The sequence below is a fragment of the Camellia sinensis genome, unplaced genomic scaffold (assembly GCF_055761805.1).
Source record: "Camellia sinensis isolate YWXY unplaced genomic scaffold, ASM5576180v1 Unanchor1, whole genome shotgun sequence".
Taxonomy (NCBI): Eukaryota; Viridiplantae; Streptophyta; class Magnoliopsida; order Ericales; family Theaceae; genus Camellia; species Camellia sinensis.
In genome coordinates, this window is record NW_028128987.1 from 16,361,804 (window position 1) to 16,387,403 (window position 25,600).

Here is a 25,600-nt window from a genome sequence, read left to right on the forward strand (position 1 = left end):
AGCCCAGGACAGCTGGAGACCATCTAGACATGGGGGGCCAATGGCATTTGGACACATGGCAGGTGGGACACGGGCCACATCAGCAGACAAAGATCTGCAGAGTTATCACCACAACACATCACCATTAATGCATCTCATCACAGCATTTATTACGACAACACCTCCCCGTCGGAACAGAGCCCCCTCACCCTGAACAAGGTAAGCTACGGCACAGGCTTTCGGCGGAAGGGGGGCACGTCACAAGGGGCAGTGAAATAATTACCAAAGGATATAAGCAAGGATAGAAAGACAAGAAGAAGGTTAAGCTTTTTATCTCCCCATCTCTTTCTCTACATTTTCTGCTTCCTCTACTAATTCTCACGCCGGAGGGTTCACTGGGGGACTACCCAGTTCCCCTTTGGACTTGCATGCAGGTCATTTAACGGAATCATCACCCTAGACCGGAACCTGAAGAGCCTGGACCAGCCCGACCCATCCACCCGGGACGGACAGCATCATCAGTTGGCGCCGTCTGTAGGAAGCTTGTGGTTTATCCGTGCGCTAGTTGTGTTCGCTATCGGCGGAGCCCTCCTTTCTCACTATTACCTTTTTTCCTCTCACCCGTCCAGGAGTATGGTCACGACTAGGTCCATGGCCTCCCACCACAATACCACCGATCATCAAACAGACCCTTCCCATCCAAACAACCCACCACAGTACATCATCGAACTTACCAACAGTATTAACCGCATGGCCGAGCAAAACCAGGCCCTGATCAATGCTTTGCTCCAAAGAAACCTCCCTGCCCCACCCCCAGACATTCCACCCAACCAAGAAAGAACCCCGGACCATATTGCTCCACCACCCTTTCCCTCCAACCCAGAAGGTTTACAACCCCCTCCTCCTCCACATATGAGCCTACCACCTCCGTCTCCACGCCCGCCAATCATGCCATCAGCCCATGAGGGGGAAGCCAGCAGTGTCCAGCCCCCATTGACCGACCATGGCGACAACATTCCCCTCTGGGACGCGGAAATCCGAGCTATGAAACTCCAACTACAAGGGGTCATGCAGAACATCCAATACAAGCCCTCGGCCACCGCCAACTCGCCTTTTGTTGCCTCCATCCGCGACAAACCGTTGCCCGCCAAGTTCAAAATGCCTACCATTGACTCCTTCGATGGCACGACAGACCCAGTCGACCATCTGGAAACCTACCGCACCCTCATGATCCTCCATGCTTTCCCTGACGAGATCATGTGTCGAGCCTTTCCAGTGACACTAAAGGGATCAGCTCGATTGTGGTTTAGCCAGTTACCGGCGGACTCTGTCTCCACCTTCCAACACCTCAGTGACTCTTTCCTGAGCCACTTCATCGGGGCCCAGCGTCAGAGGCGCCCGGCCACCCAACTCCTAAACATTCGTCAGACCGAGGGGGAGTCGCTCTGCAGCTTCGTCACCCGCTTCAACACCGAGGCTCTTCAAGTAGCGGAGAATGACGACAAGGTCATCCTCACCGCCTTCATGGCCGGCCTGTGTCACGATCCAAACCCGGCCCTATGGGTTTAGCACCGTAATCGGCCAGTAATCCGAGATTACCGAAGGCCTGCAGAACAGTAGCACAGTAAAACAGAGTACAGGGCCTGGCGGAAGCCAATACAGTAAATGAATAATGTCCATTGAGCTGTGTCAGTCTGTATGCCAAAAAGATTTTTCATGCATTCACATATACCAACAGTACAGTCTATACAAAATTTACAGTCACACAGTACAGGGACCTAATCCCTTGATAACAGTACGGTTAGCAGTTAACAGTCTATACAGTAATCCAAACAGTATGGAGACAGACGGGGGAAAAACAAGACACCCCAAAGCCATAGCATGGCAACTCGGAACCTCTCAGTGAGGCACAAAGGCTGGCTTGACAAAACTGGAGTCTAACCCACGCTCCTAGCTCCGATCTGGCGGCTGAGCACCTGCATATATATATAAACAGTGAGCTAAAGCCCAGTGAATAACATAATGCGTAAAGGGGTTATGAATGAAATGTCCTTACAGTAATGAAATCAGTTCATTAAACAATACTTCAGTCTTTCAGTCAGAACAGTTATTCAGTCATATGTGGTACATCCATTAGCATAGCAGTAAACAGTAGGTCTTAAAAACCGAACAGTAATGATGGCCATCAATCAGTAAACAGTAGTGGTCCCACGAGGGAACCGACAGAGATCTCTGTAACAGTAACAGTAAACAGTAGGTGCCAAGGATGCCACAATACAGTTCAGAAGATAGGACATACATTCATTCAGTAAACAATATCAGTTCAGTAAACAGTTCAGTTCAGTATTCAGAAGATAATCATTTGAACATATCTTTACACAATTGTTACTCACAGAGTTTGGGCTACAGTATGCTAGAGCGTGTCTCCCCAGTCGCCAGCCCTACACAGTTCACAGGTTGAACACACACTAAGCTACACAGTTGGGAAAGATAACAACTTAATCCCTAATTTGCCTCGGTGTGTTCTACATCTATACCCTCAATAAGATGCCTTAAACTAGGTCTAAAAATGCCTAGAATGGGATGAGGATGCGAAGATGTGATCAGAAAACAGTCTCGGAATTTTCAGAAAAACAGATTCCCGTTCGAGCGCATGTTTCCCCGCTCGAGCGGACATGCAACAAAGGTACACGCTCGAGCGTAAACTTTCCCACTCGAGCGTACTGTAAAAGTACTGGATGGGTGAAATCTCCGCTCGACGCCCGCTCGAGCTTGAGGCATGAATCCGCTCGAGCGCCCAATCCTCCGCTCGAGCGGACTGTAAAACAGTGCAGAGAGATGCTGGATGCTTGGATTTCACGCTCGAGCGTTACTTTCCCCGCTCGAGCGGAAGTGCAAAATCTGGAAAACCCAGATTGCACCTCCAAGCCAAAACCAAGTTTAAATGCATCAAAACCAATCCTCTTGGGCCCATTTTCTGGAAAACATTTATAAACACATAGAATAACATGGTTCAAAGTTCAATTTGAGAAATCAAAGCCCAAGGGTGTTTAATTCACACTCAATTTCAAACCAATAACATAAACATGGAGGACATGCAATCATGCATGAATTCAAATCATTTTGAAGCTCCAATTTGATGCTCTAAGGAGCCAATTCTTTTCAAAACATGGTGAAATCATGGACTTAAACATAATTATGAACATGCATGTAACCTTTTGCCATGAAAACAACTCAAACATCTACAATTCAAACATGCATGCATGAATTATGCTCTATATCAACATGTATGAACTAAAACATGACTTAGCTCTACAATTTAACATGGACCATGCAAGAATTAGTTCAAACACAAGAATGAGAAGATGAAATCCTTACCTAGGTTCCTTGAATGCAAGTCTAGAGGTCTAATTTAGCAATCTACACTTCAATTACCAAGCAATTCTTCAAGTTTCCGAGCAATTCAAGGTGACAAACCAATTTCTCTCCCTCTCTACTCTCTAGGTCGGCAAGGCTCAAGAAAGGGCTGAGGAAATGTTTGTTTCAAGTGTATACAAGGCTCACATGTTATATTAAGTGGGCCACTAAGGGTGGCAATTTGGTGATTACGGCAAACTTCGCAATTAACTCATTTTAATCTAATTTAATCATACCTAATCAGCTTTCAGATAAATACACTATAAAATCACATTAATTATGAGGATCATAAAACACCAATCAATTCCCGATTCGGCCGCCGATAAGGCCTTCAATTAGCAGTTTAAACACAAAACACAAACAGATCAAATGATCAATCAACAGATAAAAATGCAATTCAAACAGATGTACTCATTCAATCCAGTTCCAGTTTTCAGTCAGTCAGTTCAGTACTTTAATCAGTTCAATTATCAGTCACAATCAGTTCAGTTTAACGGTAATCAATGTTTAACGGTAAACAGTGGTGATGGTTATTACAGTCTCCCCTCCTTATAAAGAGTTTAGTCCTCTAAACTCGAGTTACCTTCATTCTGGAAGAAAACAGGGTTCAGTGGAAATAGTTCAGGATATCTTTTAGCCATGTTATCTTCCCTTTCCCAAGTGGCATACATGCCACCATGGTTCTGCCAGTCGACTTTCACTAGCGGGATCTCTTTGTTCCTCAGTTTCTTGATCCGTCTGTTTACAATCTGTATAGGCCGTTCCTCGTAAGTGTAGTCATCACTCAACACTACGTGGGTAGGCTCTATTACATGGAAGGGATCCCGGAGATAATCTCTTAACATCGAAATGTGGAAAACATTATGCATGTGCTCCATTTCCGGAGGGAGTGCAACTTGATACGCCACCGGATTAATTTTCTCAATAATCTCATACGGTCCGACGTATCTTGGCGCTAACTTGCCTTTGACTCCAAAACGAGTCTGGCCTTTCATCGGTGTCACTTTTACAAATACGTGATCACCCATTTCATACTCTGTCTCGTCTTCTGACGTCAGCATAACTCTTCTGTCTGCTCTTTGTAGTTTTCAATCTCTGTTGTATCAGTTTCACTTTCTCAGTTGTTTCATAAACAATCTCGGGCCCAAGCAAAGGCTCGTCTCCAACTTCTGCCCAGCAAATCGGAGATCTACATTTTCTGCCATACAATGCCTCGAAAGGCGCCATACCAATACTCGAATGGTAGCTGTTGTTGTAGGCGAATTCAACTAATGGCAGATGACTTTCCCAGTCTCCCTGAAAATCAAGGACACACATTCTCAGTAAATCCTCCAGAGTTTGGATGGTTCTTTCTGATTGGCCATCTGTCTGAGGATGATAGGCACTACTCAGTCTCAGTTCAGTACCCAGTGCAGTCTGTAGGCTTTGCCAAAACCTCGAGGTAAACTTCGAATCCCTGTCAGAAACAATAGACACAGGCACTCCGTGCAGTCTCACAATTTCATCAATATAGATAACAGGCAATTTGTCCGCATTATAGATTGTCTTGACAGGTAAGAAGTGAACAGATTTGGTTAGTCTATCAACAATAACCCAAATTGAATCCATACCTTTTCTGGAGCGAGGTAACCCGACAATAAAATCCATCGTGATATGCTCCCATTTCCACTCTGGTATGGGTAGGGGTTGCAATAATCCGGCAGGTCGTTGATGTTCGGCTTTGACTTGTTGGCAATGAAGACATTTGGACACAAAGTCGGCAATTTCTTTCTTCATTCCCGGCCACCAGAAATTCTGTTTCAGATCTTGGTATATTTTCGTATTCCCCGAGTGGATAGACAATTTTGAATTGTGGCCCTCTTGCAGAACTCTTCTTTTCAGTTCAGTATCATTTGGTACACACAGTCTTTCATGAAATTTCAGTACATTGTTCTCAAATTTGAATCCCGGTCTCGGTTTAGATTCTCTTTCTTCGATGATCTTTTTCAAGAAATCATCCAGTTGCTGTTTCTCTTTAATCTCTTCAATCAGTGCCGGTTGAGCAGAAATAGCAGCTAAGGTTCCACCTTGTTCTCTCAAAACAACTTCAATTTCAAATTTGTCAAGGTCACTAAGCAGCTCTTTCTGTCCGGTGAGCAAACAAGCTAAGTTGGAAATTGACTTTCGGCTCAATGCATCGGCGACAGTATTAGCCTTTCTCGGATGGTACAGAATCTGTAGATCATAGTCTTTGATCAGTTCTAGCCATCTGCGCTGTCTCATATTTAGTTCCTTCTGTGTGAAGAAATATTTTAAGCTCTTGTGGTCGGTGTATACTTCACATGTCACCCCGTACAGGTAGTGACGCCAGATTTTTAGCGCAAATACTACTGCAGCAAGTTCTAGGTCATGGGTCGGGTAGTTCTTTTCATGTGGTCTCAACTGTCGGGAAGCATAAGCAATAACTCTCCCATTCTGCATTAAAACACACCCCAAACCCTTATGAGAAGCATCACTAAATACAGTATAACCATCCGTACCTAAAGGTAAGGTAAGAACCGGTGCAGTCACTAATCGAGTTTTCAACTCTTGAAAAGCAGATTCTCTTTGGTCAATCCAGTCAAATGATGTCCCCTTCTGAGTTAACTGAGTCAATGGTAGGGCAATTTTGGAGAAATCTTTGACAAATCGTTTGTAATATCCAGCCAATCCCAAAAAGCTTCGGACTTCAGTCACATTTGTCGGTCTAGGCCAGTTCACTACAGCTTCAATTTTCTGCGGATCAACAGAAATTCCATTTTTGCTAACAACATGCCCCAAAAACATAATATGGTCAAGCCAAAATTCACACTTAGACAGTTTAGCATACAGTTTCTGTTCTCTTAGGGTCTGTAGGGCAAGTCTCAGATGATGTTCATGTTGTTCTATACTTTTAGAGTAAATCAATATGTCATCAATAAACACTACAATAAAATCATCAAGGTATGGTTTAAAAATTCTGTTCATGAGGTCCATAAAAGCAGCAGGGGCATTCGTGACTCCGAATGGCATAACTAAAAATTCATAATGGCCATACCTCGTTCTAAAAGCAGTTTTATCAATGTCTTCCGGTTTAACCTTCAGTTGATGATACCCCGATCTGAGGTCAATCTTAGAAAACACTTTGGCACCCTGTAACTGATCAAACAGGTCATCAATACGCGGTAATGGGTATTTATTCTTTACAGTTACCTTATTCAGTTCACGATAGTCAATACACAGTCTCAGTGAGCCATCTTTCTTCTTTACAAACAAAACCGGTGCACCCTACGGTGAAGTACTAGGCCTGATAAACTTCTTTTCCAGCAGTTCTTGCAGTTGCACTTTCAGTTCTTTCAGTTCAGTTGGGGCCATTCTGTAAGGAGCTTTCCATATCGGCTGTGTACCCGGAATCACATCAACGGTAAATTCAATTTCCCTGTCAATCAAATCCCCTGGCAGATCATCTGGAAATACATCTGGGAATTCCCTGACTATAGGAATACAATTCACATCAGTTTTAACACTATCATCAGTAGACACAGTCAACATAGAACACAGATATCCTTTACATCCCTTTCTAATTAATTTAACGGATTTCACTGAAGAAATCAAATACGGAGGAGGCATTACTCCACTCCCATTAAACACGAATTCAGGCAAACCAGGTGGACGGAAAACAACTTGCTTGGTCACACAATCAATAGTGGCATGATATTTTTGTAACCAATCCATCCCCAATATTACATCAAAATGATCAATGTTCAATGGTAGTAAATCAATAAACAGATGCATATCCCCAACAATGATTTCACATGCGGGGTACATATAAGCACATGTCATGGATCCTCCTACGGGTGATGATACGGCTAGCAGATAGTTCATGGGTTCTAAGGGTCTATTCAATTTCCGTGAGAAAGCATGCGATACATAAGAATGTGTAGACCCCGAATCAATCAATACATATGCATTTTGTGTACAAATAGAGAGGATACCTGACACAACGGTTTCAGTATTTTGCACGTCTCCCGGTACTAGGGCGAACACTCTGCCCTGCCTCATGGGCTCTTTCCCGGTAGCCTTGGGGTTAGGCTTTGGTGCTACAGTTGATGCTGCCACGCTTGGTGCAGCTTTACTACTGGCTTGTGGAGCAGAAGGGCAGTCTTTGACCATGTGACCCACCTTGCCACACCTGTAACAGGCTCCAGATATTTTGTAGCAAACCCCTTTGTGCTTCTTGCCACACTCAGAACAGGGTGGTATGAAACCACTCCCTTGGCTGGGTCTAGTTGTCGACCCCGTATTCTGTTTCTTGTTGGCCGGGTTGTGCTTGCCTTTCTTGAATTTGAAACCCTGCCTCTTACTACGCCATTCCAACGTTGGTGTTTCAGTTTTCAGTGCTTCAATGTTTGATTCAGCCATCAAGGCTCGGTCAAGAACATTTACATAGTTCGGTAGCTTCAAAACATTGATTCTGTCGAGAATTGCAACATTAAGGCCGCCTTCAAACTTCCTGGCCTTCTTATATTCAGTATCCACCATATACGGTGTATATCTAGCAAGCTCGGCGAATTTCGTCTCGTATTCCGCAACGGACATTGTGCCCTGCTTCAGCTGTTCAAATTCGGTCACTTTTCTATCCCTGACACACTAAGGGAAATACTTTTCAAAGAAGGACTCCTTGAACTGAGCCCAAGTCATAACGGTATTTGTATCGCGGATCAACATCCACCACCTTCTAGCTTCTTCTTGTAGGGTGAAGGTAGCTAACAATACTTTATTCGCTTCTGAGCACGGAAACACTTCAAATAGTTTTTCTGTTTCAAGCACCTAAGCTTCAGCCTTTAGCGGTTCCAGTCCTCCCTGAAAGGATGGCGGTTTCATCATGCTGAATTTATGGGTGAGAGTAATAATATCCCCATCATTCACATTCGCATTAGGTTCCGGCTGTACCGGAGGAGGAGGAGGTGGGGGCTGTTGGTTCTGTTGTTGTTCAAGTCTAGCGGTTATCAGTTCCATCATTCTTTCCATTCTTTCCATTCTTGCCTCAGTAGAGGAGGATTCAGGTTCATTTGCATTGTCCATTTCACTATAAGCAGTTATAACAGTTATAAATTGTAACATAAACAGTCGCATATTTAGACAGTTATCACATCAACATGTATTCAGTCATAACATAGCCACACACTTTTCAAGTTCATGAAATGCCCTAATCACTTTTCTAGGACACCCTATAGCTCATTTGGACACGTGTGTGCGGTACAACTCGTGGTTAAGTATCGCTCTGATACCACTCTGTCACGACCCAAACCCGGCCCTATGGGTTTAGCACCGTAACCGGCCAGTAATCCGAGATTACCGAAGGCCTGCAGAACAGTAGTACAATAAAACAGAGTACAGGGCCTAGCGGAAGCCAATACAGTAAATGAATAATGTCCATTGAGCTGTGTCAGTCTGTATGCCAAAAAGATTTTTCATGCATTCACATATACCAACAGTACAGTCTATACAAAATTTACAGTCACACAGTACAGGGACCTAATCCCTTGATAACAGTACGGTTAGCAGTTAACAATCTATACAGTAATCCAAACAGTATGGAGATAGACGGGGGAAAAACAAGACACCCCAAAGCCATAGCATGGCAACTCGGAACCTCTCAGTGAGGCACAAAGGCTGGCTTGACAAAACTGGAGTCTAACCCACGCTCCTAGCTCCGATCTGGCGGCTGATCACCTACATATATATATAAACAGTGAGCTAAAGCCCAGTGAATAACATAATGCGTAAAGGGGTTATGAATGAAATGTCCTTACAGTAATGAAATCAATTCATTAAACAATACTTCAGTCTTTCAGTCAGAATAGTTATTCAGTCATATGTGGTACATCCATTAGCATAGCAGTAAACAGTAGGTCTTAAAGACCGAACAGTAATGATGGCCATCAATCAGTAAACAGTAGTGGTCCCACGAGGGAACCGACAGAGATCTCTGTAACAGTAACAGTAAACAGTAGGTGCCAAGGATGCCACAATACAGTTCAGAAGATAGGACATACATTCATTCAGTAAACAATATCAGTTCAGTAAACAGTTCAGTTCAGTATTCAGAAGATAATCATTTGAACATATCTTTACACAATTGTTACTCACAGAGTTTGGGCTACAGTATGCTAGAGCGTGTCTCCCCAGTCGCCAGCCCTACACAGTTCACAGGTTGAACACACACTAAGCTACACAGTTGGGAAAGATAACAACTTAATCCCTAATTTGCCTCGGTGTGTTCTACATCTATACCCTCAATAAGATGCCTTAAACTAGGTTTAAAAATGCCTAGAATGGGATGAGGATGCGAAAATGTGATCAGAAAACAGTCTCGAAATTTTCAGAAAAACAGATTCCCGCTCGAGCGCATGTTTCCCCGCTCGAGCAGACTGCAACAAAGGTACACGCTCGAGCGTAAACTTTCCCGCTCGAGCGTACTGTAAAAGTATTGGATGGGTGAAATCTTCGCTCGACGCCCGCTCGAGCTTGAGACATGAATCCGCTCGAGCGCCCAATCCTCCGCTCGAGCGGACTGTAAAACAGTGCAGAGAGATGCTGGATGCTCGGATTTCACGCTCGAGCGTTACTTTCCCCGCTCGAGCGGAAGTGTAAAATCTGGAAAACCCAGATTGCACCTCCAAGCCAAAACCAAGTTTAAATGCATCAAAACCAATCCTCTTGGGCCCATTTTCTGGAAAACATTTATAAACACATAGAATAACATGGTTCAAAGCTCAATTTGAGAAATCAAAGCCCAAGGGTGTTTAATTCACACTCAATTTCAAACCAATAACATAAACATGGAGGACATGCAATCATGCATGAATTCAAATCATTTTGAAGCTCCAATTTGATGCTCTAAGGAGCCAATTCTTTTCAAAACATGGTGAAATCATGGACTTAAACATAATTATGAACATGCATGTAACCTTTTGCCATGAAAACAACTCAAACATCTACAATTCAAACATGCATGCATGAATTATGCTCTATATCAACATGTATGAACTAAAACATGACTTAGCTCTACAATTTAACATGGACCATGCAAGAATTAGTTCAAACACAAGAATGAGAAGATGAAATCCTTACCTAGGTTCCTTGAATGCAAGTCTAGAGGTCCAATTTAGCAATCTACACTTCAATTACCAAGCAATTCTTCAAGTTTCCGAGCAATTCAAGGTGAAAAACCAATTTCTCTCCCTCTCTACTCTCTAGGTCGGCAAGGCTCAAGAAAGGGCTGAGGAAATGTTTGTTTCAAGTGTATACAAGGCTCACATGTTATATTAAGTGGGCCACTAAGGGTGGCAATTTGGTAATTACGGCAAACTTCGCAATTAACTCATTTTAATCTAATTTAATCATACCTAATCAGCTTTAAGATAAATACACTATAAAATCACATTAATTATGAGGATCATAAAACACCAATCAATTCCCGATTCGGCCGCCGATAAGGCCTTCAATTAGCAGTTTAAACACAAAACACAAACAGATCAAATGATCAATCAACAGATAAAAATGCAATTCAAACAGATGTACTCATTCAATCCAGTTCCAGTTTTCAGTCAGTCAGTTCAGTACTTTAATCAGTTCAATTATCAGTCACAATCAGTTCAGTTTAACGGTAATCAATGTTTAACGGTAAACAGTGGTGAGGGTTATTACAGACTGCGGCCGTCGGACTTCCTCTTCTCCCTCTCCAAAAACCCTCAAACCACCATGGCAGCCCTACTATCCAAAGCCCAGAAGTACATGAATGCTGAAGATTCCCTGGCCGCTCGACAAGAGCCCACCCCTAAAAATCCGATCCCTAGAGACAAGAGGAAAGACTCCGAACCCAGAGCCGCCCAATATAATAGCCAAACACCCCACTATAATGACCGACCCCCCCGTGCCGACCGGTCGACTCCAACCAGACCGCCCGGTCGGTTTGAGCGTTACACACCTCTCAACTCCCCTATGGAGCACGTCCTCAATCAGATCCAACGGAACTACCTCCTCAAGTGGCCCCTACCTTCACAAAACCCTTCCACTCGGAAAGATCAGTCCAAATATTGCCGTTTCCACCAAGACCATGGTCATACCACCGACGAGTGTATCAACCTCAAAGATCAGATCGAGACCTTCATACGCCAAGGCCGGCTCAGCCGATTCACAGACACCCGCCCTCCACAGAGGCAAAGAACCGACCTCACCAGGAACAATCGCCGACAAACACCACCCCGCAATCAAGCCCCACCTAACCAAGGCCACGATCACCCACCACCACAGCCTTGGCCTCCTGGTAATCCCCCTCCACCAGTCGGAGAGATCCGAGTTATTTCAGGCGGTCTTGCTTGCGGGGGACCATCCCGCTCGGCTCAGAAGGCGGAACTCAGAAAAATCAGGCAGGGCTCAGACAAAGCCGTGACAACGGTGGACCAACCTCCCAAACAGTCAAAACAATGGATCGAACCCATCACCTTCACCGACACTGACTGTGCAGGAGTCCGCTACCCACATGATGACCCCCTTGTCATTTCCGCCATCCTCTCCAACTACAAAGTCAGACGAGTCCTCATAGACAACGGCAGCTCTTCAGACATTATCTTCCTGAATTGCTTCCGCCAGCTCAAGATTGGGGAAGAAAGTTTGTCTCCTCTACAAACCCCTCTGGTCGGCTTCACCGGCGACCGTGTGACCTCCATCGGCTCCATCGATCTCCCTATCACCATTGGCGAGCACCCGCGGCAGACCACTAAGTTGCTCACCTTTCTTGTGGTCGACTGTCCCTCTGCTTACAACATCATCCTTGGCCGCACAGCCCTCAACGCCTTCCAAGCCATCACATCTACATATCATCTTGCCATCAAATTTCCTACCGATCTTGGTATCGAAGCTGTCAAAGGAGAACAGACCGTGGCCAGGGAGTGCTATGTCGCCTCACTCAAAGAAGTCAAGCTAAAAGAGGCCATGATCATTGAAAGGCTTGACGTCCGAGACGAGGACGAGCTCGTCAGAGGTGAACCTGTAGAGGAACTTGTTGAAGTTAACATTGATCCCACCGACCCAATCAAAACCGCCAAGATTGGCAGCCAATTACCTTCCCAAGCCAAGGCCAACCTTACTGCTCTCCTGACCGAGCACAGAGATGTATTCGCCTGGACCCATTCTGACATGCCAGGCATCGACCCCTCCTTCATAACCCATCGCCTCTGCATCGAACCCCACTTTCGACCCCACCGCCAGAAGCAACGCATTTTCCATCCAGAGCGCAACACCCTTATAGCCGCCGAAGTTGACAAACTCCTCGAGGCCCAATTCATCAAAAATGTGGACTATCCTAGGTGGTTGTCCAACGTGGTCCTCGTCCACAAACACAATGGCAAATGGCGGCTCTGTGTCGACTACTCTGACCTGAACCGAGCTTGCCCCAAAGATAGCTACCCCCTTCCCCGCATAGATCTGCTGGTCGACGCCACGGCCGGTCATCAAATGCTCAGCTTCATGGATGCCTTCTCTGGGTACAACCAAATCCTGATGCACACATCTGATCGGGAGCACACATCATTTATTACCGACCGAGGTACCTACCACTACTGTGTAATGCCATTCGGATTGAAGAATGCTGGGGCCACTTATCAGCGGCTGGTTAACGCCGTTTTCCATCACCAAATAGGTCGGAATATGGAAGTCTACGTCAACGACATGCTAGTCAAAAGCAAATACTCCTCCGATCACCTTACTGACTTACATGAGACCTTCGCCACCTTGCGCAAGTACCAGATGAAGCTCAACCCAGAAAAGTGCGCCTTCGGCGTAGGGTCTGGCAAATTTTTGGGCTTTATGGTCAGTCAGCGAGGCATCGAAGCTAACCCTGAGAAGATCAAGGCCTTGGTTGATATGCAGTCGCCTAGGACGGTCAAAGAGGTTCAGCGACTCACGGGCCAAGTGGCAGCACTCAACCGCTTCATCTGCCGTGCGACAGATAAGTGCTTGCCCTTCTTCAAAGTTCTTCGGCAGACTTTTGAATGGACAGCTGAATCCGAAGAGGCCTTCCAACAGTTAAAACAATGCATGGCCAACCCCCCTTCTCTCTCAAGCAATAACGGGCGAACCCCTCTTCCTCTACCTAGCAGTATCGGAAACCGCAGTCAATGCAGCTCTCCTCAGAGAAGATGGCTCAATCCAACGGCCGGTCTATTACATCAGTCGGGCTCTCAGGGGCGCGGAGCAAAACTACCCCTTGCTGGAAAAACTGTCCCTGGCCTTAGTCATTGCCTCCAGACGACTCCGCCCATACTTCCAAGCCCACTCCATAGTAGTCCTCACCGACCAGCCCCTGAAGAAGGTCATGCAGCAACCAGAACTCTCAGGTAGACTGATGCAGTGGTCCGTAGAACTCAGCCAGTTCGACATCTCTTACCGCCCTCGGACAACAATCAAGGGGCAGGCTGTAGCTGACTTCATCATGGAGTTCACCAAGCCGACCCCGACCACTATACTTCCGCCCCAACCAACTCCAGCAGAGCCAGAAGATCCTTATTCTTGGACTCTTAATGTCGACGGTTCGTCCCGAAGAGAAGGAAGTGGTGCCGGCTTCATCCTCACTTCCCCTGAGGGCGGCTACTTCAAATGTGCCCTCCGTTTCTTGTTTGAAGCAAGCAACAATGAAGCCGAGTACGAGGCATTAATAGCAGGACTCCAGCTTGCCAAGGACATAGGGGTCAGCCACCTCCGAGTATTCAGCGACTCCCAACTCGTCGTCGGTCAGATGACGGGAGACTTTGATGCCAAGGAAGACACGATGCGAGCTTACAAGGACCTGGCACTCCCCCTTGCTTGCCTCTTCAATACCTTCCACATCAGGCACATTCCTCGGGCGGAAAACTCCAAAGCAGATGAGATGGCTCAGTTGGCCTCTGCTGACCATCCTACTCTCAGCCATGATGTCCGCGTCGAATATCTACACCACCCAGCCATTTCACCCGATCTGCAAGCCGTACAATACATCCAAAACGACCCCATCCCTTGGGCATCCGACATTCTCCTATTCTTGACCACAGGAGCACTCCCAGATGACCAGCAGCAGGCTGCCAAAGTCCGATCCCGAGCGTCCAATTACGTCATTGTCGACGGTATACTGTACAAGCGCGGTTTCTCCCGGCCGTATCTACGATGCCTCAATCCAGCGCAAGCAACTTATGTAATGCAGGAGATCCATGAGGGAATTTGTGGTAATCACTCAGGTGGCAGGTCCCTTGCCCAGAAGATACTCCGTACTGGGTATTTTTGGCCAACTCTTAATCAGGATGCGATCGACTTCGTGCTCAAATACGATAAATGTCAACGTTTTGCCAACATCCCTCATGCTCCTCCTACAGAGTTAGTCACACTCTGCAGCCCTTATCCGTTTGCCAAGTGGGGGATCGACCTGGTTGGTCCACTTCCCACCGGTCGGGGCCAGACCCAGTTCGCGATTGTTGCCATTAATTACTTCACCAAGTGGGTCGAGGCTGAACCCCTTGCCACAATCACCGAGCGGAACACCACCAGGTTTATCTAGCAATCGATCATTTGCCGGTTTGGCATCCCTCAAGCCATCATCTCTGACAATGGCAAACAGTTCGATAACGCGAAGTACAGAAAATTTTGTGCAGATCTCCAGATTCAACCATGTTTTTCCTCCCCCGGTCACCCCCAAGCAAACGGCCAAGTTGAGGTCACCAACCGTTCCCTCCTGAAAATCATCAAAACCAAGCTCGAAGCTGCTAAAGGCCTCTGGGCTGAGGAACTACCAAATATACTCTGGGCTTACCGAACCACTGCTCGCACTCCCACTGGTGAAACCCCTTTTCGCTTAACATATGGCGCTGAGGCGGTTATTCCGGTTGAAGTCGGTTTGCCCACTCCCAGGGTTCTACATCCGGATCTGGCCGCAGCCGAAGAACTCCATCGAACAGACTTGGACCTCGTCGAAGAGCTCAGAGAGACCGCTGCTGTCAGATTGGCTTCGTACCAACAGAAAATGAGAACGCACTACAACCGCCGAGTTCGACCGCGAGAGTTCTCCGTAGGGGACCTTGTCTTACGAGAAGTGACTCTTGCCACAAAGAATCCAACCGAGGGCAAACTGGTAGCCAAATGGGAGGGGCCCTACGTTGTGAAAGCCCGACCGCGACCAGGCACTTACCGACTTCAAGACATGGAAGGCCGAGACCTTCTCCATCCCTGGAATGCCGAACATTTGAAGCGTTACTATCAATAAGTTCATACTTTTGTATTGTCAATATTGTTGTATTTCCCCTTTTTTGATACATAATGCAAACTCCAACTGGTGACCTCGACTTTCATAATTCAACTGTCTTTATGTCGCTCCCATAACTTTTTCATTTGCAGCATTTCAAAGCCTCGGTCAGACCGAGCACTTTAAATCCTCAGCCAGACAGAGCACCTCAAAAGCCTCGGCCAGACCGAGCACTTCAAAAGCCTCAGCCAGACTGAGCACTCAAAAGCCTCGGCCAGACCGAGCACTTCAAAAGCCTTAGCCAGACTGAGCACTCAAAAGCCTCGGCCAGACCGAGCACTTCAAAAGCCTCAGCCAGACTGAGCACTCAAAAGCCTCGGCCAGACCGAGCACTTCAAAAGCCTCAGCCAGACTGAGCACTCAAAAGCCTCGGCCAGACCGAGCACTTCAAAAGCCTCGGCCAGACCGAGTACTTCAAAAGCCTCGGCCAGACCGAGCACTTCAAAAGCCTCAGCCAGACTGAGCACTCAAAAGCCTCAGCCAGACCGAGCACTTCAAAAACCTCAGCCAGACTGAGCACTCAAAAGCCTCGGCCAGACCGAGCACTTCAAAAGCCTCAGCCAGCCTGAGCACTTCAAAGCCTCGGCCAGACCGAGCACTTCAAAAGCCTCAGCCAGCCTGAGCACCTCAAAGCCTCAGCCAGACTGAGCACTTCAAAGCCTCGACCAGGCTGAGCACTTCAAAGCCAAGCAGAACCACATTTTTAACACTTAGTCACATTTTGAAGCTTCTTCACAGTTCCAAGACCACGTTTTTACCTAGTTAAATTCCCAACACACTCTCACGTATTTCATTCACTAATCAGATTATTTGCCAACTGTTTAGTTACAATTTGCAACCTGCCTCTTGCCCTTATTCGCGGATTCTTCATCCGTGCTTAATATTATGTTCTAACAATTTCCTACCCCAGTTTTTCAATTATCCTTTCGATTTTTCAATCACACACTATTATCCTTTCGATTTTCATACAACTCCAATTGCACTCCGTGGGGAGGAACTTTTAACTCTCACTTTACACGATATTTTTATTGACCCAATCTTTATGACCAATCTTTATAGCCACACTTCATTCATTTCGGCAACATAAACAAAATAAACAAAATTCAACTGGCAGCGTAAACACAGTAAACTTTGTACACAAATTCATTACAATTAAATTCTTCATACATTCATCCATGCACTCATTCCTTTACAATGTGTTCATAAGTTCATTACAAAAAAAAAAAAAAAAAAAAAAAAGCAACAAGGGGTCTGGGCCTCCTTGGCTACTCCTCCTCGCTAGACGCCAGATCTTCTTCTTCAATGCCTTCGTCCAGGGGGGTCTGAGCCATATCGTCTTCACCTATCGTCACACTACTAAGGTCTAAGTGTGGGAACAGCTCTTCAGCTCTGCGCTTGAACATCTTCCAACCGCTGTCCCAGAACTCGGCCATTTCGTGCTTGTAGAAGTCTGACTGCTGGAAGCTTTCAATCACCTTTGCCTCTGTCCTACCTCCAGCAGTCTTCCTTGACGGGCCCACCCCCCCAGACTCTTGCCCAGCCAGACTCCTGGCGACAGCGACGTCTACCACCATCTGAAATTCGGGGGACCCTTTATATTGCTCCACTACTGCGACGCACAGATCAGGGTAGGCCGCCTTTTTAGACGCCACCTTCGCCCTCTCCTCGTCCAGCTCTCTTTGCAGGGCCCCCCTTTCAGCAGCCGCCGTCGCCTTCTCCTCTTCCACCCCCTTCTTCAGACTCTCCAGCTCTGCCACCGCCTTCGCCTTCTCTACCTCCCACTCCCTCAGAAGCCTCCCCTTCTCCTCCTCTGCTCTGGCGCGTTCCTCCCCCAACTCCTTCAACAGATCTCCAATTCTGGAGTCTGCTTCATCCTTTTGCCTGACCAGCTCTTCATTGCTGGTCATGGCCTCCTCATGCCGCTCGACTGCCACGGCGCAGGCCCTCTCAGACTCTTCCAACTTTTTCTGTTCACCAGCCAATTGGAACTCGAGCGACACGACCCTACGACGCGTGTCCTCCAGCTCCAACTTGACTGTTGGCAGCTCGTCATTGGCAGTTTTCCAGTCGGCACTGTCCTTCTTCAATTTGGCCAACTGGGCCCTGGCCTCTTCAGCCTTCAACTTGGCAGCCCCTGCCTTCCTAAGGAGGGCCCCTGCCAAGGTAGTTACCTCCATTTGGGCGGAGCATAACCCCCTCAGCAGGTCAGCCTCATTATACCCTGATGCCGCGCGCAGAGCCGTCTCCTCCACGATCTTCACCAGCCGGTCTGCCCCCGCCCTGGCTGGGCCTTCTTCTCCCTCCAACCTTCCAGCTACCGCGCGCGCATGATAGATCGCCGTAGCTAGACGAACCCCTCCTTCCTGGGGGTCAGGCCTCTTCTGGACCTGTTCCTTTCCGCTCGGCACTGCCTCAGTCGGCCCAGCCTCCACTTGCACTGATGGAGCAATCTCCACAACCTCCACCGTTGGGATGATCTCCACCACCTCTGGGGCGTCCTTGGCCACAGGGACCTCCACCTCAGTTGGGGCCACCTTAGCCCTCTTGGCTCCAGACTCATCTGCGGCTTCCTCTGGGGCACTCCTCTTCTTCTTCTTCTTTTTCAGAGCCCCCCCCCTTTCTGGCCCTTTCTTTTACAGGGTCTACAGGCGGCGGCCGCGGCTCAAAACTACTTAAGTCTTTTTCCCCCAACGGCCTTGGGCGCGGTCGGATCCTCTCCCGCGCGATCGGTTGAGGCGGTCGGTCCCTTTGCGCCTCCGCGAACTTCGCGGCCTTGGCCAGAACGGCCCGATCCTCTATCTTCTGAGCTTTTCTCCTCGCCTCCAATTCCGCCCGGCCGAGGTCTCTGCCTTTCGGCTGCGGTCCCAGCCCCGCCTCAAACAACGCAGACGGTTGGACAAGCTCGTCCCATCTGGCCTTTTCCCCCTCTCTCCACTCCTTCACTCTCTTCACCATCTCTTCCGCCATCGCCCCCAGTCTCGACTCCATCGACCTAGTTGGCACCTTCCAGATAGTGCGCACCCCCATCCCCCCATTAACAGACACGTAGAACCACCGTGGCCGCCACCCCTTGATCGACGTAGGAGCCCACGCCACCAATCCCCTCCCCATCACCGCCTGTAGGGTGACCCAAGTTTCTTGCTGCCCTGACGCCTTGTAACACGAAAAGAACTCGTCTATCGTCATGGCCTTCCCCCCATTCGCCTTAGGCCACGCACTCGCGCAGGCCTGCAGAATCTTCCATGCATTGGGCATCAATTGCCCCGGCGCTACCTCCAGGCGATTCAACACGTCAACCACCACTTGAGGCAGTGGCAACCTCAGCCCCCCTTTTAGCGCCTCCTCGTACAGGGAAAACTCCCCTGGCCTCGCAGTAGACGGCCTTTCCCTTGATATTGGCAGCAATAACTCTACCTCCGCCGGAATCTGGTACCGTTCCCTAATCACCTCCAAATCCGCCGCCGTGAGTGTGGATTTGTCCGCCTTAGTGTGCCACTGCTCTGGCTCCACCTGGTTTAGTGTCTTTGGGGCCAATATCAGGGCCGATGCCTGCATTCTCCCACCGTTTCCCCCACCCCCGCCCCCACCATCTGTGCCTCTGTCCTGTATCGCGCTGCTAACTCCTCCGCATCATCATCCCCTAGCGGGTCCACCCTCACATCGACTACTTCTTCTTGTGCCATTGCTAGGGTTTGCTTACAAATCACTTCTGGCGCAGGAGCAAGGAAGTTGAGAGAATGCTACACAGGTGCGTCGTACGCAGTGAAGAAATTAACACTTGAATATTTTGAGTTTCTGAAAAACGGTAGGTGAAACGCATTATACCTAACACCCACGGTTTACCCGTATTCCATGGATCTACATTAATTTTCACCCGTTTCAAAACCTTTCAAATCAACCTCCAAAGCCGCCTTTTCAAAACCCCACTCGTGACCTATCGTTTCATTTCTGCTCCAACACTTCACTTCCCCCACGATATTACCATATGTATGGCCACGATGCACTGTCCCCTCCCCTTCCCTTGTCATTTCCCTTTCAAATCATCACAGGGCCCCACTCTACCCCCTCTCCCTCTTTTTTGAGCCCCGCGCCGTCCTGGTCAGCACGCCTCTCGGTCGACTGCTCCCGCTCGACCACCATCGCGGTCGACGTACCTCTCGGTCGACCCCTCCCACTCGGCTTCCCTCGCGGTCGGTACCCCACTCATCCACCCTCGCGGTCGGCGCGCCTCTCGGTCGACTCCTCCCGCTCGACCACCCTCGCGGTCGACGTACCTCTCGGTCGACCCCTCCCACTCGGCTACCCTCGCGGTCGGCACCCCACTCAGCCACCCTCGCGGTCGGCACGCCTCTCGGTCGACCCCTCCCGCTCGGCCATCTTCGCGGTCGGTACGCCTCTCGGTCGACACCTCCCACTCAGCCACCCTCGCGGTCGGCACGCCTCTCGGTCGACCCCTCCCGCTCGGCCACCTTCGCGGTCGGCACGCCTTTCGGTCGACACCTCCCGCTCGGCCACCCTCGCGGTCGGCACGCCTCTCGGTCGACCCCTCCCGCTCGGTCCCCCTGGCGATCGTCACGGCTTCCCATCGACCTCTCCACTCGGTTCGAACTTCCCTTTCTTATTACTATTCCCTTTGTTGGACTAAAGCTGCACTCGGAAATGGGGGACTACTGACACGGGCAGGCCCACGAGGCACACGGCCCACAGCAAACCACCCCGAACCCATTGCTTAGGACCAATAGCATAACCCGGTTGGCAAAGCCCAGGACAGTTGGAGACCATCTAGACATGGGGGGCCAATGGCATTTGGACACATGGCATGTGGGACACGGGCCACATCAGCAGACAAAGATCTGCAGAGTTATCACCACAACACATCACCATTAATGCATCCCATCACAGCATTTATTACGACAACACCTCCCCGTCGGAACAGAGCCCCCTCACCCTGAACAAGGTAAGCTACGGCACAGGCTTTCGGCGGAAGGGGGGCACGTCACAAGGGGCAGTGAAATAATTACCAAAGGATATAAGCAAGGATAGAAAGACAAGAAGAAGGTTAAGCTTTTTATCTCCCCATCTCTTTCTCTACATTTTCTGCTTCCTCTACTAATTCTCATGCCGGAGGGTTCACTGGGGGACTACCCAGTTCCCCTTTGGACTTGCATGCAGGTCATTTGACGGAATCATCACCCTAGACCGGAACCTGAAGAGCCTGAACTAGCCCGACCCATCCACCCGGGACGGACAGCATCATCACCAAGTATATTTGGTTTCTCTTTTATGGGGGTGAATAATCCATGTGGTGTCAATGGGTCGAATCTTACTTGCTTAAAGGCAAGAGCTTTTGGAGGGTAAAAATGCCTAGTGCTCCATCTTGGGTTTGAAGGAAAATTCTTTCCCTTAGACCTATCATTTACCCTCTGATTAAGTACTGTGTTGGGGATGGGGATAAGATTTTCTTGTGGTTTGATAACTAGCATCCCCTTGGGTCTCTGTGGGCTAAGTTTGGGGATCGTGTTATTTATGACTTTGCCCTTAGAATGGAGTTTAAGTTTAAAGATGTTGTTGATAATACTAGTTGGAGATGGCCTGATGCTTCTTCTTGGGAATTAAAGGAATTGATTGAGAGCACTCCTTCTACTCTCCATCCCAATAATGGCCCAGATTCTGTCAGATAGCTTCTATCCTTTGATGGGAAATTTTCTATCACTTCAACTTGAAATTATTTGAGAAAGTATGGAGATAGAATGTCTTGGGCTGAAATGATTATGGGTTTGATGTGACATTTTGTCTTATTAGCTATTTTATCCTATTTTGTCTTTTTGTGGATTTTAGCCTAAATTGGGCTAAAATCCCACTTCCCAAATAGCCTAAATATCCCTAAGGCTAGTTTTGTAACTTGGATGGCAATCCTTGGTAGATTGAATATTGGGAATAGATTGAGATTGTTTGACATTTCTCAATCTGCTGAATGTGTATTTTGTAAGGACTCGTGTGAAAATCACAATCATCTGTTTTTTGATTGCCTTTTCTCTTCTAGAATCTGGACTTGTATTCAATTTAAGTTGAATGTCTTTTGGCCTGTTGTTCAATGGCCTGGTATTACTCAGCATGTGGCACAATCTGTTAAAGGTAAATCTATTAGAGTTATTATTGTCAAACTGGTTGTTCTTGCAATGTGCATGCACCTGTCTATTTTTTGGCATGCTATTTTTAGACTAGTTGTTTTTGCTTGTATAGTTGGGGTTAGGGCCTGGGGCATGCACATTGTATTTGTGTATATTTTCTATTTTTAATTTATGACAAAAAAAATATTATGAAAAAAATAATTTTATTCAAAAAATACAAGATTTTATGTGTTTAACTCATGACCTTATATCATAATAATATACTCTTCAGCCATCATAATAAAAGTCGTGAATACAAATCTAATATAAAATGTTAGGATGATCCCTTTCCCTTTTTTCTTAAATCTAAATTATTATAAATTCTAATGAGTGACAAAAATATATATGTGCGCGCGCGCAAACACGTTTGTTTTGTATTAGTTTTCTCGTGGGTGATTTTTTAAAAGGTTTCCACATAAGAAAAGAATAAAGGGAAGGAAAAATGCTTGGGAGCACTAATTAGTGCTCCCACTAATTAGGTGGCAGTGGGTTCCGCCATTAATGATGTGATGTTTTGGTCTTGGAGTTGTGTTTTTTTTTTTTTTTTTTTTTTAATGCATTAATGCTATTAATGATGATATTTTTAGTGGGATGAATCATTGTTGTAAAGGGAAGTAAGCAAAATGGAAACAAACAAAGAACATTCCATTTGCCCATGCATGAAGTGACCTACTCTACGTGCCTACCCCAAAAACAGTCATAGAGTTTATCCCTTGAAAAGGTGGAAAGAGAATGTTTGAATCTCTTAAACAACCACAATGCCCAAAACCAAAGAGAAAGATTGGAAAGAAAATAAAGGAATGTCCCACTTGAAAGAAAAGCAGAGATAAGAAGCCTAAAGCAATCCCATCAATCCTCAATATATACATAAGCCAACTAGAAATTACCAAACCAACAACAAAGAAATTAAAGGCTTAGAAGAGAGATGGATTTCGAGTACGAAGAGCCACAAACAGAGACGGTACAAGAAGGAGATTGCGACACACTTCTTGTCTATCTACCTGGTTCGTTCCTCCCTTCCCTTTCTGTCCCCTTTGTTGTTAGTTTTGTGGTTTCTAAGGGGTTTAATCGGTTAAGTTCGGTGGTGATTGAATAAAGTTTTATATCAATTGGACATGTTCGGTGCAATTTATGTGAATTATTCATTTATTTATTTTTATTACGAGAGAGTAAACTGTTTAATTTAAATAAATTGAAAAACAAAAATTGATTATCTAAAAATTTAGAAATATGTGTTTTTGGCTTACGTTTATTGAGTTTGAAGAAAAATTTAATATTGATTGAACATGTTTGACGCAATTTATTTGAGTTGTTTATAATTTTCTTATTCAGCTTATTAGACATAAATAGTTTAAATAAGTTGAAAAAATTATTAATTATCGAAAGGTTAAGAAAAGTATTTTTGGTTTCTGTTTTCTGAAGTTGTATCAAACAAGCCACTAGATTTTGTTTATTTAATTAAAATTGATTATGAAATTTCTGGATCATACTGTAATGAGAATAGTAAAATTGAAATTAAAAAAATTGAATTTTTTTAGAATAATTTATAATAAAAAAATTGTACTCAGTTGTCTATATTTAAAACTTGATAGACTCAATAATAATTTTCAAAATAAAATAAAACTTATTGATAATTTTCACTAAAATTTATGAAATGAATTTAGCTTCTCTCCATTCTATCGGACTGAAGAGTTACTGTTGGGCCTATTTTTGGGGCCCGTTTTTATAATCTAAATCGTCACATTTTAGGGTTTGTCGAATATATTATTCCTAGAAAAAAATCAAGTTAATTGGATAAATGTAACCACGTGTTTGGAATAGTTTTGTATGAAAAAAAATAAACAGTGAGAAAATAAATGATTTATACAAAAATGATTCGAACACGTGGTTTTTGTTATTCAATTGATTTTATTTTTTGCAAGGATGATATACTTGACAAATTCTAAAATGTAAATGGTTCAAATTATCAAAATAAGTCCAAAAAATAGGCCTACTAAGCCCAACAGTATTTCTCTAGTTCGATAGAGGATTAGAGAGAAGCCAGATTTTTATGAAATTTAGACATCATCATTCAATATACTCATCTAATTAATGACAAATGTTATGTATACATAAAATTCATATAAAAACCATCACAATAATAGTGTGGAAATGCTATTTTGATTTAAAAGAATATATCTTTGTCCATGTTTGTCCATGTTTTAAAATTCATCTTTGTCCATGTTTTGTTTTAAAATGAAAAGAAAATTAAACATCAATGGAGAGACAAAAAAAATATTTACAAAAATATTTATAATTTTGATTATTAATATTTATAATGTTTATCACTTTTTTATAAATATGTTTTTATCTTCCCATATTTATATGTAATTCTCTAAAAATGAATGATTTACACTAAGCTAGATATGTGTGTGTATGTGTGAAGTAAGGATAGAACTTAAAACCGAAATTATGAATTTGTTGAGCAACACATAATATGGGTATATTTCTTGTTATCATTATTTATATTAAGATATTTTTTTGAATTGTATACGTTTCGCATATGCGAATTGCTACACAAAAATATGAGGTATATTAATATGTAGTAATTCAAACAGGTTTTGAAAAGCGGCAACTAAAGCTTCATCTTACCAAAACTCGAACATTTTTGGTGACGGGAGAACGCGTGCGGGACAAGAAAGGGATTCATGTGAAGAAGGAGTATCCAATTGCAACAAACACTGACACCAATCGAATCACTGCAGCCTTCAACAATGGCATTCTCTACATTCGCCAACCCAAGCTCATTACTTCCTCCTCTGAACACCAATCTCAAACCACTCCCACTCCCACTCCCACTCCCACTCCTCCGCCTCCGCTACAACCTCAAAAGAGCGACGTGAAAACTCCGAAGAAGTCGGTGGAGTCACCGCCGTCACAGCCTCAGAAGAGCGATATTCGAGGCAGCGATGAGTCAAAGCAGATGGAAGGGAAGGAGAAGAGCTTTGAATCAATGGATGCGAAAAATGAGATTTCAGTGAGGAAGAAGGCAGTGGCGGAGGAGAAAGGCACTGATGTGGTGGCCGGAGATGGAAAGAGAAGAAGTGATGAACGTGTAAATGGAGATTCTGGTGGTGGTTTCATGGCGGGGGTGGCGAAGAAGTTGGGGGTTTCGATGAACTGGGGTGTGGTGGTTCTGTTGGCTGTTATAATTGTGCTTTATGTTAAAGATTGGATTCAGTCTGGGAAGAAACACGAGAACTAAAATCTTGTAATGTACTTTGCAGACACTATATAAATATATAATCATCAATCATATAGGCATTGCTTTGTATACACTTGATTTCTCATGCAGTGAATAAAAGCACTAACTAGAAATCCATCTTTCGGCTGGAATGGCTTGGCATGTAACATCATCTCCAATGCAGGGTGCGTATTATATGACAAACAAATGATACAAATAGGAACCATTTTAGGTGTTAAGCCAAAATGTAGTATGTATTATATGAGATACAAATGATAAAAATATTAACCATTTTATATGTTAAGCTAATAGAAATGTTAAATGATATGTATGGCAATTCTAATTTATCAATTGACAAACTCATCAATTGCTCTCAAGTGTATTAGAGATGCTGTAAGCTCTAAACATACCCACATCTACAAGAACATCAAAAAGTCCCAAGGTTTACAATGCATATAATATGTAAAATATACATATACA

The 25,600-nt window shown here is 45.5% G+C and overlaps 1 protein-coding gene across 1 annotated transcript; it reads left to right on the forward strand.

Moving 5' to 3' along the window:
• The first annotated feature begins 22,750 nt into the window (after nucleotides 1-22,750).
• On the forward strand, nucleotides 22,751-25,429 carry LOC114314612 (uncharacterized). Its single transcript, XM_028261086.2, has 2 exons — nucleotides 22,751-22,901; nucleotides 24,495-25,429. Exons 1-2 carry the CDS (start codon nucleotides 22,823-22,825, stop codon nucleotides 25,139-25,141), a joined length of 726 nt encoding a protein of 241 aa, XP_028116887.2. The 5' UTR covers nucleotides 22,751-22,822; the 3' UTR covers nucleotides 25,142-25,429.
• Nucleotides 25,430-25,600: the final 171 nt, after the last annotated feature.